This window comes from Aethalodelphis obliquidens, unplaced genomic scaffold, assembly GCF_003676395.1.
Source record: "Aethalodelphis obliquidens isolate GAN/ISIS:26980383/991018 unplaced genomic scaffold, ASM367639v1 scaffold42, whole genome shotgun sequence".
NCBI lineage: Eukaryota > Metazoa > Chordata > Mammalia > Artiodactyla > Delphinidae > Aethalodelphis > Aethalodelphis obliquidens.
Genome location: NW_020837986.1, coordinates 9,953,000 through 9,968,384, shown reverse-complemented (window position 1 = coordinate 9,968,384; position 15,385 = coordinate 9,953,000). Strand labels below are relative to the sequence as shown.

At 42.9% G+C, this 15,385-nt stretch overlaps 1 protein-coding gene across 5 annotated transcripts in view; it reads left to right on the top strand.

Moving 5' to 3' along the window:
* PHF20 (PHD finger protein 20) overlaps window positions 1-15,385 on the top strand; it is a 134,798-nt gene that overhangs the window by 89,895 nt on the left and 29,518 nt on the right. For all 5 annotated transcript variants that reach the window (XM_027078414.1, XM_027078415.1, XM_027078416.1 and 2 more), the window contains one exon: window positions 1,058-1,336. In XM_027078414.1, the coding sequence (XP_026934215.1) occupies window positions 1,058-1,336 (279 nt within the window). The remainder of the gene's footprint in view (window positions 1-1,057; window positions 1,337-15,385) is intronic.

Here is a 15,385-nt window from a genome sequence, read left to right as displayed (position 1 = left end):
CCAGTCCCAAGCCTACCAGTTTTATAATCATACCCTAGTGCTGATTTTGAAAGGTAGAGGATGATTCAGATTGAGCTTAATAATTTTTTTTTATTCCTTCTGATTATGGAATAGACTTGAAAAAGTAATCATAATATTTACCAAAAGTTCAGCATGCTATTCACTTCTAATGGAAATTGTGTCATTGCATTTAGGAAGAATTTGATTCACTCAAGAAAGTTCTGTCCATTCAGGATATTCCTGGGTGACTTAATCTGTAGAGTGGGAGTGATTTGAGTTTATGGTGATTGCTCTCATTAGGGTGAGGGCATTGTGAAGGGAGTCTTCAATAAACGGAGTTTCTAACACTCATGAATTCCTTGTGACAGCATTACTTTTTGTCATTGATTCATGACAGACCATTGCCTTCAGTTTATTTGGTTTGGGGAGAGGGTGTCAGACTTCTTTTTCTCTCTTTGAATTTGATCATCGAGTTCTCCAAGTTTTCCACATGCCTTCCAGCTCCATTCAGTTGGTTGTCTTTTTTTCCTCCTCTTTTCTGAATCCTCTTGATCAGAGTACACGGTAGTGAAATCTCAAAAGCGCAATACTAAAAGCTTTGTAATAGTTACTTTCCTTGTGCAAAAACCATTGTAAGATCCTTTCAGTTTCATAAAGAGATCCCACCAGAATATTCTCTAGTCTTGTCTACACAAAGGTATCGGGATGGTAGAAAGTCTGAATCTGGTCCAACCTATGAATAACAAGTGCTAGGTTGGATCCCTGATTTTTTTTTTTTTTTTAGGATTTTCCCTTGTTCTTCTGAAACCCTGAGAACTTGTGTGGCTGCTTTAAAAAAGAAAAAAAAAAAGTTGATCTCTTCTTTCAAAAGATGAATCACAGTTGAGTCTCTGTTATTTACCCTGAAGTTACACCATTCTTTCAAACAGCAGTAGTCATTGATGTCTCCGTCTACATATGCATGCTGCTCTCTCACTCTCTGTTGCCATGTGTTGTGTTAATGCATGTATTGTAATAGTTCGAATAAGCATGAGGGATCTTTTTTTTTTTTTTTCAGTAACAAATACTTGTAAGAAAACAGATGATTTTGTGACATCTAAAGCACCAGCTGTCGACCTAGATCACAAGTTTAGGTGCAAGGTTGTGGATTGTTTAAAATTTTTCCGCAAAGCCAAACTGTTGCACTATCACATGAAGTATTTCCACGGAATGGAGAAGTCACCAGAGCCAGAGGAGAACTCAGGAAAGAGGCATGTCCAGACGAGGGGCTCTTCAGCTTCAGACAAGGCCAGCCAGGAGAGCCTGACCAGGAAGCGGGTCTCGGCCAGTTCCCCAAGTAAGCATTTTGGTTCTGGGTTGTATCTGTATCATGAAGGGCTGACACAGAAAGCGGGTGTTAGGTTGGTCTGGTCCAGTTGAGTCCCTCAAAATTGAAAATGACAAGTGATCCTCAGGAATTGCCTTGTGGAGTTGTAGCCTTCTTGGAGGAAGTAGAAATACCTGACTCTTACTCTTACCTCCACCTCTTGCTGCTCAAGTTAACCTTGACAAAGTCACTTAGCCTCTGAAGGTCTTGGTACTCTTGGTATGGAGTGGGAACACTCAAGGAAAGGGAGCTCTGTTAGAAGCCAGCAGGAGAACTAGTGCTCAGAACAGCATGGGTGCAGTCATCCCATCCCTGCTAACAGAACAGAAGAACTAAGAGGTGATGTGGGATTCTCCTTCTGGGTCCAATTTTGTCATAATTGCAACCGAAGATATTTTCTAACAACACTGTTTATTTTACATAGAAACTACAGTGGTGGTAGTAAGGGTTACCATAAAATCACATGTTCACGTCTTATTTTAAAACTTACAGAAATTGAAAAATTACATGTTTCTTGGGAGTTTCAGAATAATTAATGAGTTTCCAGTAAATTCAACAAGCTTCCCAGCTTCATTTTACCTGAAATTGTAACATCACTGTATATATTTTGGCTTGAACTTCTCTGTTAAAATACATAGGCATTAGATGGTATATGGAACTCCTGGGACATCTGACAGTGTTCCCAAGGGAGTACAGAGTTGGGTTTCAGACAGCAGGTCAGGGCCATGTAGACTAAGGTGATCTCTGACCCTGTGAGAGGTCAGTTCTTAGCCAGGCTGTGAAGACATAATGTGTCAAGTGGCAGTTTCTTAGTCATATGTGCTGCATTATCCGTTAGAAATATAATGTGAGTCAGCCTGTAACTTTTTCTTGTAGCCACATTTTAAAACGTAAAAAGAAACAGGTGAAACTTCTTTCTTTTTTTTTTTTTAATATTTATTTATTTGGCTGAGTTGGGTCTTAGTTGCAGCACGCAGGATCTTCGTTGTGGCACACAGGCTTCTCTTTAGTTGTGGTGTGTGGGCTCTGGAGCTCGCAGGCTCAGTGGTTGCAGTACATGGGCTCTCTAGTTGTGGCGTGTGGGCTTAGTTGCCCCGCAGCATGTGGGATCTTAGTTCCCCAACCAGGGAACAAACCCACGTCCCCTGCATTGGCAGGTGGATTCTTTACTACTGGACCACCAGGGAAGTCCCTGAAATTTCTTTTAATAAATTTTGTTAACTCAAAATATCCAAAATACTATTATTTCAGCATGTAATCAGCATAGAAATTACTATTTAATAAGCTATTATATATTCTTTTTCTTGTATTAAGCCTTTAAAATCCAGTATGTGGGACTTCCCTGGTAGTACAGTGGTTAAGAATCCGCCTGCCAATGCAGGGGACACAGGTTCAAGCCCTGGCCCGGGAAGATCCCACATGCCGCAGAGCAACTAAGCCCGTGCGCCACAACTACTGAGCCTGTGCTCTAGGATCCGTGAGCCACAACTACTGAGCCCGCGTGCCACAACTACTGTAGGCCATGCGCCTAGAGCCCCTGCTCCACAAGAGAAGCCACCACAATGAGAAGCCCACGCACTGCAGCAAAGAGTAGCCCCTGCTCACCACATCTAGAGAAAGCCCACCCGCAGCAACAAAGACCCAACGCAGCCAAAAATAAACTTAAAAAAAAATCCAGTATGTGTTTTACGTTTACTGAACATTTCAGTTCAGACTAACCACATTTCAGGTGCTAGTAGCTGCATATGGCTGGTGGCCACAGAATTGGCCCACGCAGCTCGATTACTAGCTGTAGACTAGCTGTAGGCAGTCTAGCTGTGCACTTGGCGAGCCCAAGTATTGAGCTAAAAGGAGCTGCCTGAGGAAGGCCAGCTGGCCAGTAGTCACCCAGGAGGGGCTCCCCATGTGGGCTGCAGGGCATGACAGCACTCTCCACCTTAGTGACTTCACCAGAGTCCTGCTCAGGTACCCACCAGTGGATGGATATCTCTCAAAGCCGGGTGGTCTGAATCAGATAGCAGTAAACGATGCTCAATGCCAGGTGCCAGTTATTTATTGAAAACGAAGCCAACAGCTATCAAAGCTGCTCTGTCTAGCTTAGACCTTGTTTATTGAGCGTTGGAGCAGAGCACTGGAGTTAGAAAGGCCTCAGGCTAAGATAGATTGACTTGTTCATTCAACGACTGTTTATCGAATGCCTCCCTTCTGGAGAGTAAAAAGGAAACCTGGGTCTCATTCTGCCTGGTGCTCTTGGTTGTGGGTATTCCTGGCACAAAGAAGAAAGGACAGGCTCAGTTGTTAGATGGGAGCATCCTCTTGCCTGGGCAGTGCTTGTTTTATTAGGGCCACTGATTCCTTAAGGGATGTTCATAATGTCTTACTGGCCAGTCCCACTGGCTTTGGTGGCCATTCTGTGTCCTTTAGATAAGTTTATATCTCTTTGCCATTGAATACATGGTTCATTCTGGGGGCAAGCTTATTTCTGAGAACTTGAGAGAGACCTGTCAATGAGATCCTTTCCTCCCCTCCATGTGTCACCTGGCCCAGGTCTCACCTGGAGCAGTGGCCAGCTCAGCTGCCTGGGAGTCACTGGGTGACTTGTTAAAAGTACAGATTTGGGCTTCCCTGGTGGCACAGTGGTTGAGAGTCCGCCTGCCGATGCAGGGGACGCGGGTTCGTGCCCCGGTCCGGGAAGATCCCACATGCCGTGGAGCGGCTGGGCCCGTGAGCCATGGCCGCTGAGCCTGCGCATCCGGAGCCTATGCTCTGCAACGGGAGAGGCCACAACAGTGAGAGGCCCGCTTACTGCAAAAAAAAAAAAAAAAAACCAAAAAAAAAAAACAGATTTATTGGACCCAGCTTTACAGCATTCCAATTCAGTGGCTCTAAGTTTAGAATCTGTAGTTTTTGTACACACACCCCCCCCAATATAAAAGTGACATATGATTGTGGTAAAATCCATACAAAAGAATACTAAGGGGAAAAGCCTCCCTCCCACTGGTAGCCCCACCTCCCTTGCAGATATACCTATTTTTAACAAACTCTTTTATAACTTTTCAGATATTTTCTGTGCGTATCCAAACTGCACATTTCTTATATGTCTAATAGAAAATATCTTTTTATACAGTTGGTATCATATGCAGCTTGCTTTTTTCATTAAAGATACCTTGGCCCTCATTTCATGTCAGCATAGATATGTGGCTCTACCTCATTTTGACAGTGGCCATTATTCCATTGTATGGGTGTACTGGACTTTAAACATTTTCCTACAGAAAATTATGATTCACCGATTTTTTCACTCTTACCAAGTGCTAAAGCAAAGTAAACCTTCCTGAAGATTAATTTGCTCTTGTGTATGAATAAATTCATGCGATAAGTTCCTGGAGGCGGGATTTGCTTGGGAAAAGGGTATGCATATTTAAATTTCTGATAGATGATGCCAAATCACCTTTCAAAGAGCTTGTCCCAGTTTGTAATCTCCCACCAACTGGTTATGCACACCAGTTTCTTTACAATCTTATCAGTATTATCAAATTTTAAATTATTGCTAATCTGATAGGTAAAAAATATTGTAGTGACTTTAGTCTTTTATTTTTAAAATTCTGGAATATTTTAAATATATAGAAAAGTACACAGGATTATATAGAGCAAACATGTATGCATCTAGTCCCCACCTACACTTAAAAAATGTTAACATTTTGCCATATTTCCTTCAGATTTTTTTTTAAGGGAAACAAAACACTAGGATGAGGTACAAACCCCCTGAATTGCTTTTCCTTTCTTTCCCTTTATGCTTTCCCCAATACATGCATATATGTTGAGAAATAATGTATAGTATTTAAAAAAAATTTTTACTGGAGTATAGTTGATTTACAATGTTGTGTTAGTTTCTGCTGTACAGTAAAGTGACTCAGTTATACATATATCCACTCTTTTTTAGATTCTTTCCCCATATAGACCATTACAGAGTATTGAGTAGAGTTCCCTGTGCTATACAGTAGGTCCTTATTAGTTATCTGTTTTATATAAAGTAGTATGTATATGTCAGTCCCAGTCTCCCAATTTATCCCTCCTCTCCATATAGTATTTTCGAGTGTTATTAACATTTATATTGGTAAATGATAGAGTATTTTATGTGTTTTAAAAATATGTATAAATAGTATCATATACTTACTCTTTTGGAACTTGCTGCTTGTTGTTTAGCATTATGTTCGTCTTCATCCCGGTTGAAACCTGTAGGTGGATCTCGTTGATTCTTCAGCTGGTGTATTGTGGGGTTTTGGGCACGCCCATCCCCCCTTGTAGGTGTAACTTTTTTTTTTTAAATAGTTACGTATGCCAGAGTTTATTTAACCCCTTCCTACTCAGGGTCATTGAGGTTTCTAGTTTTATACTTTTGTAGATGATGCTTCAGGGACTGCCTGTGTACACATCCCCTGTGTGTGATCATTTCTTTTGAGTATTTACCTAGAAGAGGAATTGCTAGATGGAAGGGTTTTAGTTAATGTACCAGAATGTACTTGAAAATGGTGGTTCTGACTTCAACATTCCTGTCAGCTCTGTGATTTGTCTGTATCCCCACCAGCTTTTGGTATTGTCTGACATAAGTTTGCCCAATCTTAGGAATTTGAAGTGATTATCTCCTTGTTTTTCCTCAAGGAGAAAAACGTTTGTTTTGTACTTTTTAGATGAGAGTCGTAATTGTTACAAACCTCCCCTGTTTCTGCTGGGCTCCCACCGCAGCGCCATTCTCGGACAGCCTGAGAGAGGAAACCGTGATGTGAGGGATTTGGTGTGCTCTGAGGACGGTTCTCTCTGAGCCCCTATCTCTGTGGATTGGCCTGGCTTGCTGGCTGGCTCTGGTCGGCTGACCTCTGACTTTAGTCTGCACCCTCCCCTCCTCCTTCCCTTTTCAGTGCTGTGGTGGAAGGAAGGAAGGAGCAGTGGTCGGGGAGCCTGAAGGTCTGAGTTTGAGACCCAGCTCTGCCACTCAAAGTTCTGTGGTATTGATTAAATCCCTCATCTTCTAGTATGTAACATGGAGGTTAAACTACTTGCCCGCCAAAAAATGCTGGGAAGGTCTTTATGTTAGGCATTTAAAATCATTTTGAAATGTGCACACATGTTCAAAGCAGCACTCTTCTTAAGAGCCCTAAATTGGAAACAGCTCAAGTGTTTATTCACAGTAAATAAATGTGTGAAGAATAAATCGAGTAAATAAATTGTGGTGTCTTGATACAGCGGAATACTACACAGCAGAGAGTGAACGAGCTACAACTACACCCACCAGCACCTCCCAAATATAATGTTGAGCCAACGAAGCTAACATAAACTCATATGTATGATACGGTAGATATGTATATAAGGTTCAAAAACAGATTAAAATGAATCTGTTATGTTTGGGGTCAGTACAGTGGTTATCCTTGGGGGTAAGTGGATGAATGACTGAAAGTAGGGCAGGAAGGAGACTCCTGGGGTGCTGGGGTTCTGTTTCCTTATCCGAATGGTGATTATAACAGATAATCATGGTAATTGTCCGAGGAGGCACCTTGCCCCGAGTACAGGGTGGGTGTTCTCGCACAAGAGGGTGTGCGGACCTCTTGTTTGGTTTTGGAATTCCTGATTAACTATACTTGAGGGTCTTGATTTGTGTTGAGTCATATGAGCAGGCTTGGAGTCAGCACACCTGAATTTGAATCTAGCCTCCACCGCTTGCTTCCTCTGTGACCTTGGGCAAAGAACTGTGAGCTTCAGTTTCTCCATCTGTGAAATGGGGATACGTACCTACCTCAGAACTTCGTTACATTAAATGACATGATGTAAAATGCTTAGCACAATGTCTGGCCTACAGTAAACTCTTAATAAATACTACGTCTTTATCTTAGTGAAAACATTAACCCAGGCAGTCAGAGAGCTGAGTTCTAAACTCATCTGACCTCTGATAAGCTGCAAAACCGATAGACAAGGTGTTGCCATGTTGATAAAATGAAGAAACCTGAGTGAGTGATTTTCTGTTTTTATGTACTACATTTGGGTCTCATACCAATATACCGACATGGGATTTCTAAAATTCTCTCTCATTACAGAAGGATCCCTTTCACTGGGGTTTGGAAGTCCCTTGGTGAATTGGGGAAATGTGCCTGACAGGTTTTAAAATAACAAGATCTGCTATGGGAATACTCGCCAGGCTGGCAGGGGTGGACAGTTACAAAATGCTTTAGGGGGAACAGAAGGGTATTTTAAATCCCTGTGTTTTAACTTGTTACCCCCCTGCTGGTCCTTCGTAAAACCGGTCAGTTTGGCGGCTTAGTGTACCACACAGGCCCCTCACCCATGTTGGGGTATAACCTGGTCATTCCTGTACCCTCTCAGATGGAGAGCAGGTTTGTGCAGCCAGGAAGGGACATTTCCCCCCCACCCCTACGCCCCCATGTCAGGTGGACACAGACCATTTCACAGCTCTCCCAGGCCTGATTGCTGAGATTGCCAGCAGTTCCCAGGCTGAAGCAAACTAGACCATTCATCTTGCTGTGCTCTAGCTGGGAAATTAAAAACCTGGCCACTCGTCCTGCCTCTGCCACTCACCAGCAGGAGCCTCAGTTCTCACCATCTGTGAACTGGGGTCAGTCGACATGTTCAGCCTTCATCACGTCGCTGGATATCAATGAGAGCAAACACAGAGGCATATTCAGCATACTCCATAGGCCGCAGCCCTCCAGAAGGCACCCCCTGTTCCAGGCATTGCCCTCACTTTTTTCTCATCAGAGTCTCCCGTTTCCTCATGGATTTGCTGGGTACTTGACTAACCTGATGACTAAATTTCTTAAGATTTGAAAGAATAAAACCAGCTAAACAGATCATCTGTTCTCTCAGCACATCTAGTTTTCACCTCAGCTTCTAAGAAAGCTCTTATCTTTAGGGGTGGAATTTCAGACAGTGGGGGGAGTTCAAGTGGGGAGATGTTTCGAGGTGAGACTCTGACACCAGGCAGCTTGTGTCCTAGTTCACAGGCAGTGTGAACTTGACGCTGTGCTTAAGTGAAAATCAAAATATTACAGAATGTGTGCTGCTTGGGACAGCACAATTACTGTACTGTAATTGGGGACAGTTATTTGGGGACAATTACTGTAAAAAAGTACTCCCTTCATGCCAAGTACTCTGATTATGGGAACTTGGGTTCTAATAGATTTCTCAGATGGAGATTTCTGGGGCTTCTGGTCCAGCAGGACCAGAAAACGCTCTGCAGAGATTTATTTTTTGGTCTATCCTCCCCAACCATTTTCCTGCTGGTAAAGTTAGGCAGGAGAAGCAGTTCTGGTCTGAAGTCCACAGACTCTATCTTAGTAGCAATTCTGCTCCTGTTCACTTGCGATCTGAGCTCTTCACAGATCTGATTTCCTCCTTTCCAAAATCATGATGTAGGACTAGGTATGAATGAGGCAGGGCTCTTTCATGAGGGGAGAAAAGCACATAAACAGTTACAGTGAGGACTACTAAGTTCTATGTAAAGAACGTGTGAAGTGTTGTGGGAACACATTCAGATTTTGCCTGAAGAGCAGGGGCTGGGATGTCAAGAGGAGGAGGTGACATTTGAGTTAGGCCTTAAAGTGTGAGGGTAGGTACTGGGTGAACCAGAAGGCAGGGGAATAGGAAAGGGATCCCTATGCTGGGAACAAGCAGAACAAAGTTCAGAGGCATTGAGAGGAACAGATTGTCATGGTTGTCTGTCCCTAAGTTACCCCTTCTGACTGTGGCCTGCAGATGTTTCCTTTTCGCTCAGTCAGGCCTTTAGTCACATAAGTTAATTTGGAAGGTCAGTTTAGATTTGCTTTTCCAAATGAGGTTTCATAGAATACCAGAATCCATTTAGTAAATTCTCTTCCAGAGGTGAGCTTAGGCTTCCTTGGTGCTTGTGTTTGATTCTGCATAGGTGAGTTCAGTCCTGAGTAGAGGTTTGCTGCAGAAAGAATATTTGAGGATCAAAGGGAGGCTCACCTGTGCTCATTACCTATTGTTACATCCATTTCATTCGTATTCTCACTCTGGGTAAACCTTGGCTTTAGGCCGAAAGGAGCCTTGGAGCACCAGAGTGGACAGTTCTTTGTATCTTTTCTTGTGGTTCTAGACTGGCCTTCTCGCAGAACCGTGCCCTCTCCCCTTAAAGGGAAGGGAGAAATAGGAGCTTAATTAGGATACAGATTATGGTGCCTTAAAGAGAATACCAAAGAAGCTGGCTTAAGACAGAGGTTTATTTCTGTCTTTGGTCAAACTGCAGGCTCTCCACAGTGGCTCTGCTGTGACTCTGAGCCGGTGTCCAGGTGTCCAGGGCCAGCTTCCTCCTGAGTGCCCCACCAGCCCAAGGTGTTGCTCTCTCTGTGTGGACCCAGATCGCTCACCACCTTGCCTGTCTTTCCGCAGCTGCGAAGGGAAAGGCGAGGCATGCCTTTTTCCTTTAAGGGCACAACCTGGAAGTGCCACACATCACTTCTGTTCATGTCCCATATGCCAGAACATCTGTACGTGGCCACACCTCACTCAGGGGAAGCTGGAAAGTGTACTTTTTTCCCTTTGGGAGAAGTGGGTATTGGAGACTGCATGGCAGTCTCTGCCATATGAGCCAAGGTAGAAAAAGGCAGGGCTTGAGGGAGGGGTTAATTGGAGGGCCCCTTTGGGCCAGTGTCTGGGTGGGATCCATGGTGGGGGACTAATTGGAGATGACGCTGGAAAGATAGACAAGGTGAGGGACTTCCTTGGTGGTGCAGTGGTTAAGACTCCACGCTCCCAGTGCAGGGGGCCCGGGTTCAATCCCTGGTCAGGGAACTAGATCCCACATGCATGCCACAACTAAGGAGCCCACACGCCGCAACTAAGGAGCTGGCGAGCTGCAACTGAGGAGCCCACATGCTGCAACTAAGGAGCTGGCAAGCTGCAACTAAGGAGCCCACCTGCCATAACTAAGGAGCCCACATGCTGCAGCTGAGGAGCCCGAGAGCTGCAACTAAAACTCGGTGCAACCAAATAAATAAATAAATATTAAAAAAAAAAAAAAGAAACACAAAGTGAAATGATGGTGTTAGGCCATGAGACCATTTCCTCTGATAGGTGGTGAAAATCCCTCCAAGAGCATACCCACGCCTGCTCTGCCCTTGAGTTGCCCTCCCCTTGTACAGGTCAGAACAGATTCTGGTCACTGCTTGTCCCTGGCATGTGGCAGTGCTCTGTGGTGTACAAGCAGTTCTCCCATAGGGGAGGGTGATGTCATTTTTTTCCTCTTCCCTCCGGAAAGCAGCAGTCTGATGTCCTTCTGCTATCATAACATAGTGATCCGAGGGAGAAATAGGGAGCAGGCTGTATAGAGGGAGCAAGAAGGGCTCTGGTATTTCTCCTGATGGGCACCTGCAGCCTGAGGAGAGGACGAGTGGCCATCTGGAAAAGCCTCGCCCTCCTCAGGCGACAAGCTGCTCTCTGATCCAGAGCCCTGACAGGAAGTTGCTCTTTGTCCAGCCAAGTCTGGGCATTCAGGAAGAAGCTCTGTAGCCAAATGTCTGTTCTGTGGGTCATGGAACAATTGGTCAAGCTGTTCAGAGAGAGAGCTGACCACAGACAAGTACCACCTTCCAGGGAGAGAGTATCGCAGGCGAGATAACAACAGCTAATTTTGTGCCGGGCACTGTTCCAAGTTCTTTACTTGTATTGTCTTGTGTAATCCTCAAAAAAAACCCCTATGAAGCAGGTACTATTGTGATGACTTTATGGATTAGAAACTGAGGTGCTGATGAAGTGGATTAACTTGAACCAGTATAGACACATCTAGCATGTAGTGGAGCCACAATTTGAATCTAGTTGCAGAACACGTACTCTCACTTTTAGGCTCTGCTGTCTTTTAGGATTCCATGGGAGGATGCCCTGGCCCTGGGCCCTGGGCCTTGAAGTGGGCAATAGGAGTGCCTCCCTGTAGGAGACTTCTGTGCACATGGGTAGTCCGAACGAGTGATTGAGTTCTGCCTGTTGTCACCTTGTCTGCCCCTGTTCCTCAGGGACTCACCTGGGTTAGCTTAGTCCCTGCTGGGCAGTTCTCCCTATGAGCTGTGTCACCTACGGCCACATGTGACTTTACAGTCTTCAGCCAGAAGCCAGGTGAGCCTATGAATGCTTTCTGTCTTCCCTCTGTGTTCAGAGAACACAGGTTTCTGTAGAACAATTTCCTAGAATATCTCTTCTTTTTATCCTCAGTGCTTACTCCTCTAATTGAAGCCTCAGGAGTGGACTCTTGAAAGCTTAATATGACCATATTTCTGACTAGCTGCAGCACTTGGGATGCTTTTAGTTACAAGTAACGGGAGACCCAATTCAATTTGATTCCACAGTAAAGGGGATGTGTTAGTTCACGTAATAGGGAAGTCCATGGGAGGTGTACTGCTCCAGGCCTGTTGGTTGTCTTATTGTCTCACCTCTCAGTGCTGTTTTCAGGTTAAACCCTTGTGGTCAGAGGATGGAAGCCAGTATCATTTAAGACTCCATGCTGCTTCATTCAAATCTAACAAGAAAGTAAGATTTTAATAAACTTTGGACCAGAGTCCCGAGTTCGGGTTGGATTACTCTATTCCTGTCCCTGCCTTATGAACCAGTTGCCCCAGGCTCAGATTGTCTAAGCCTATGACTGTGACAAGGGGCATGGCATTACTCTTATAAGTTTAAGTGAGTGTGAAGTCAGTCCTGTCCAAATCCCTTAGATGCTGCACAGTGAAGGAGGGGTAGAAGAGATGCTGGGAGATATCCACAATTTTGGCTACACCCAGCAAAATCTGCACAGCCGGGGAAAGGGTGGTGGTGGTGTTGAACTGTAGAGCAGATCCATGCCCTGTGCTCATTTCCTGTATCAGGGACAGTGCACAGGGCCCACAACATGGCCCAAGTCCTCAGACCCATAGGTCTGAGTTCATCTTTTCTATACACCAATTTATGGTCTTGCAGCTTCTCTGAGTTTCACTTCCTCCTCTGTAAAGTGGTAATCATGTTAAGGTATAGATAGATGTATTTTATGCAAAATTGAAGTCGATCAGCTTGAAGTTGTGTGATATAAAAAGCCTTATGTATAAAATTTGAATTAATACAGTTCCTACCAAATTGACAAAATTCATCAACCACATGATTTCAAAGCTGGAAGGCCAATGAAAGTGTGTTCATTATACCTTTATTTTCTGGAAATATTAGTCATGAATTATGTGAGTTTGAATAATGTAGGGTCTTCAGGAATATTTGTATGGAATGAACTTCACCATCCTTTTCTTAACTTCCTGTTGGGTTCCCTAAAGGTTGTGATGCTGTTTTATAAAATGTGAAATGCAAAAAAGATTGTTGTTGGAGAAGCCCAAAGGAACTACCATACTAGGTGATAACTGGGTATGCCCTGGCATTTGGCAATTTATATCCTGCATCTGGACCTTTCTGTCTCAGGGATCCAGAACCTAGGTGGTATCTCTTCAACCAGTTCTGCTAGTGATTGGGTTAATGCTGTTAACATTTCAGTAAGCTAATGGAGACAGTTACTTTAGTTTGAAGGTTATTAAAACCTGAGTTTACAAATCAAAAACTGGATTGGGCAATTGTTTCTATATGTGTGTGGGTGAAGGTACATCAAATCCCATCAAACATTTGCTCAAATCCTTCCAGTGAAGTTACTCATAGTAAAGGCCAATTTCCTTGTAAAGCATAAAGTTTCATTTCTTCTGTTCCAATTTATATTTTATTTCCTTTTCTTGTCTTATTGTACTAGATAGGATGTCTAGTACCATGTGGAAAAGAAGTGTTGAGAGGGTACATCCTTGCCTTGTTCCTGATCTTAAGAGAAAGCATCCAGTTCTCACCATTAACTATGAAGTTAGTTGTAGGTTTTCTGTAGATGTCCTTTATGAAGTTGAGGAAGTTTTCCTCTGTTCCTAGCTTTCTGAGAATTTTTATCATGAGTGAGTGTTGGATATTGTCAAATGCTTTTTTTTTTTGCATCAATTGATACTATACATAGAAAATCCTAAAGATGCCACCAGAAAACTACTAGGACTAATCAGTGAATTTGGAAAGGTTTCAGGATACAAAATTAATGCACAGAAATCTCTTGCATTCCTATACACTAACAACGAAAAATCAGAAAGAAAAATTAAGGAAACAGTCCCATTTACCATTGCAACAAAAAGAATAAAAATACCTAGGAATAAACCTACCTAAGGAGGCAAAAGACTTGTACTTGGAAAACTATAAAACACTGATGAAAGAAATCAAAGATCATATAAACAGATGGAGAAATATACCATGTTCTTGGATTGGAAGAATCAATATTGTGAAAACGACTATACTACCCAAAGCAATCTACTGATTCAGTGCAATCCCTGTCAAACTACCAACGAATGGCATTCTTCACAGAATTAGAACAAAATTTACCATTTGTATGGAAACACAAAAGACCCCGAATAACCAAAGCAATCTTGAGAAAGAAAAACGGAGCTGGAGGACTCAGGCTTCCCAACTTCAAACTATACTACAAAGCTACAGTAATCAAGACAGTATGGTACTGGCACAGAAACAGAAATATAGATCAATGGTACAGGATAGAAAGCCCAGAGATAAACCCGTGCACATATGGTCACCTAATTTATGACAAAGGAGGCAAGAATATATAATGGAGAAAAGACAGCCTCTTCAATAAGTGGTGCTGGGAAAACTGTATAGCTACATGTAAAAGAATGAAATTAGAACACTCCTTAATACCATACACAAAAATAAACTCAAAATGGGTTAAAGACCTAAATGTAAAGCTGGACACTATAAAACTCTTAGAGGAAAACATAGGAAAAACACTCTTTGACATAAACCACAGCAAGATCTTTTTTGACCCACCTCCTAGAGTAATGAAAAATAAATAAATAAATAAACAAGTGGAACCTAATGAAACTTAAAAGCTTTTGCACAGCATAGGAAACCATAAACAAGACAAAAGACAACCCTCAGAATGGAAGAAAATATTTGCAAACGGAGCAACGGACAAAGGATTAATCTCCAAAATATACAAACAGCTCATGGAGCTCAATATCCAAAAACAAACAACCCAATTAAAAAATGGACAGAAGACCTAAATAGACATTTTACCATAGAAGACATACAGATGGCCAAGAGGCACATGGAAAGATGCTCAACATAACTAATTATTAGAGAAATGCAAATCAAAACTACAGTGAGGTATCACCTCATACCGTTCAGAATGGCCATCATCAAGAAGTCTACAAACAATAAATGCTGGAGAAGGTGTGGAGAAAAGGGAACCCTTTTGCACTGTTGGTGGGAATGTAAATTGATACAGCCACTGTGGAGAACAGTATGGAGGTTCCTTACAAAACTAAAAATAGAACTACCATGTGACCCAGCAGTCCCACTACTGGGCATATACCCTACATCAATTGATATATTATTTTTCTTTTTTAGCCTGTTGATATGATGGATTACATTAATTGATTATCAGATGTTGAACCCGCCTTCCTTGTGTACCTGGAATGAATCCCAGTTGGCTGTGATATATAATTCTTTTTATACATTGTTGGATTCAGCTTGCTAATATTTTTGCATTTGTGTTCATGAGAGATAATGGTCTGTAGTTTTCCTTTCTGTAATGTCTTTATCTTATTTTGGTATTAGAGTAATGCTGGCCATGTAGAATGAGTTCGGAAGTGTTCCCTGTGCCTATTTCTTGAACAGTGAAGGCCTTCCTGTCCTTAGAATCTTTGCATTTGCTGTCCCTGGCCTGGAAGACTCTTCTCCCAGATTTCTGCATGTTTTGTTCTCTCCTTTCAGGTCTTTGCTCAGATGTCCTTTTCTCAGCGAGGCATTCTCTGACCACAGACTGTTAAAATTGCAAATCTCCCCTTCCCTCATCCCTACTATCCCCCTTCCCTGCTTTATTTTTTCCATAGCACTAATCACCTCCTAAAATACTATATGACTTACTTGCTTTCTGCTCCCACCCACTAG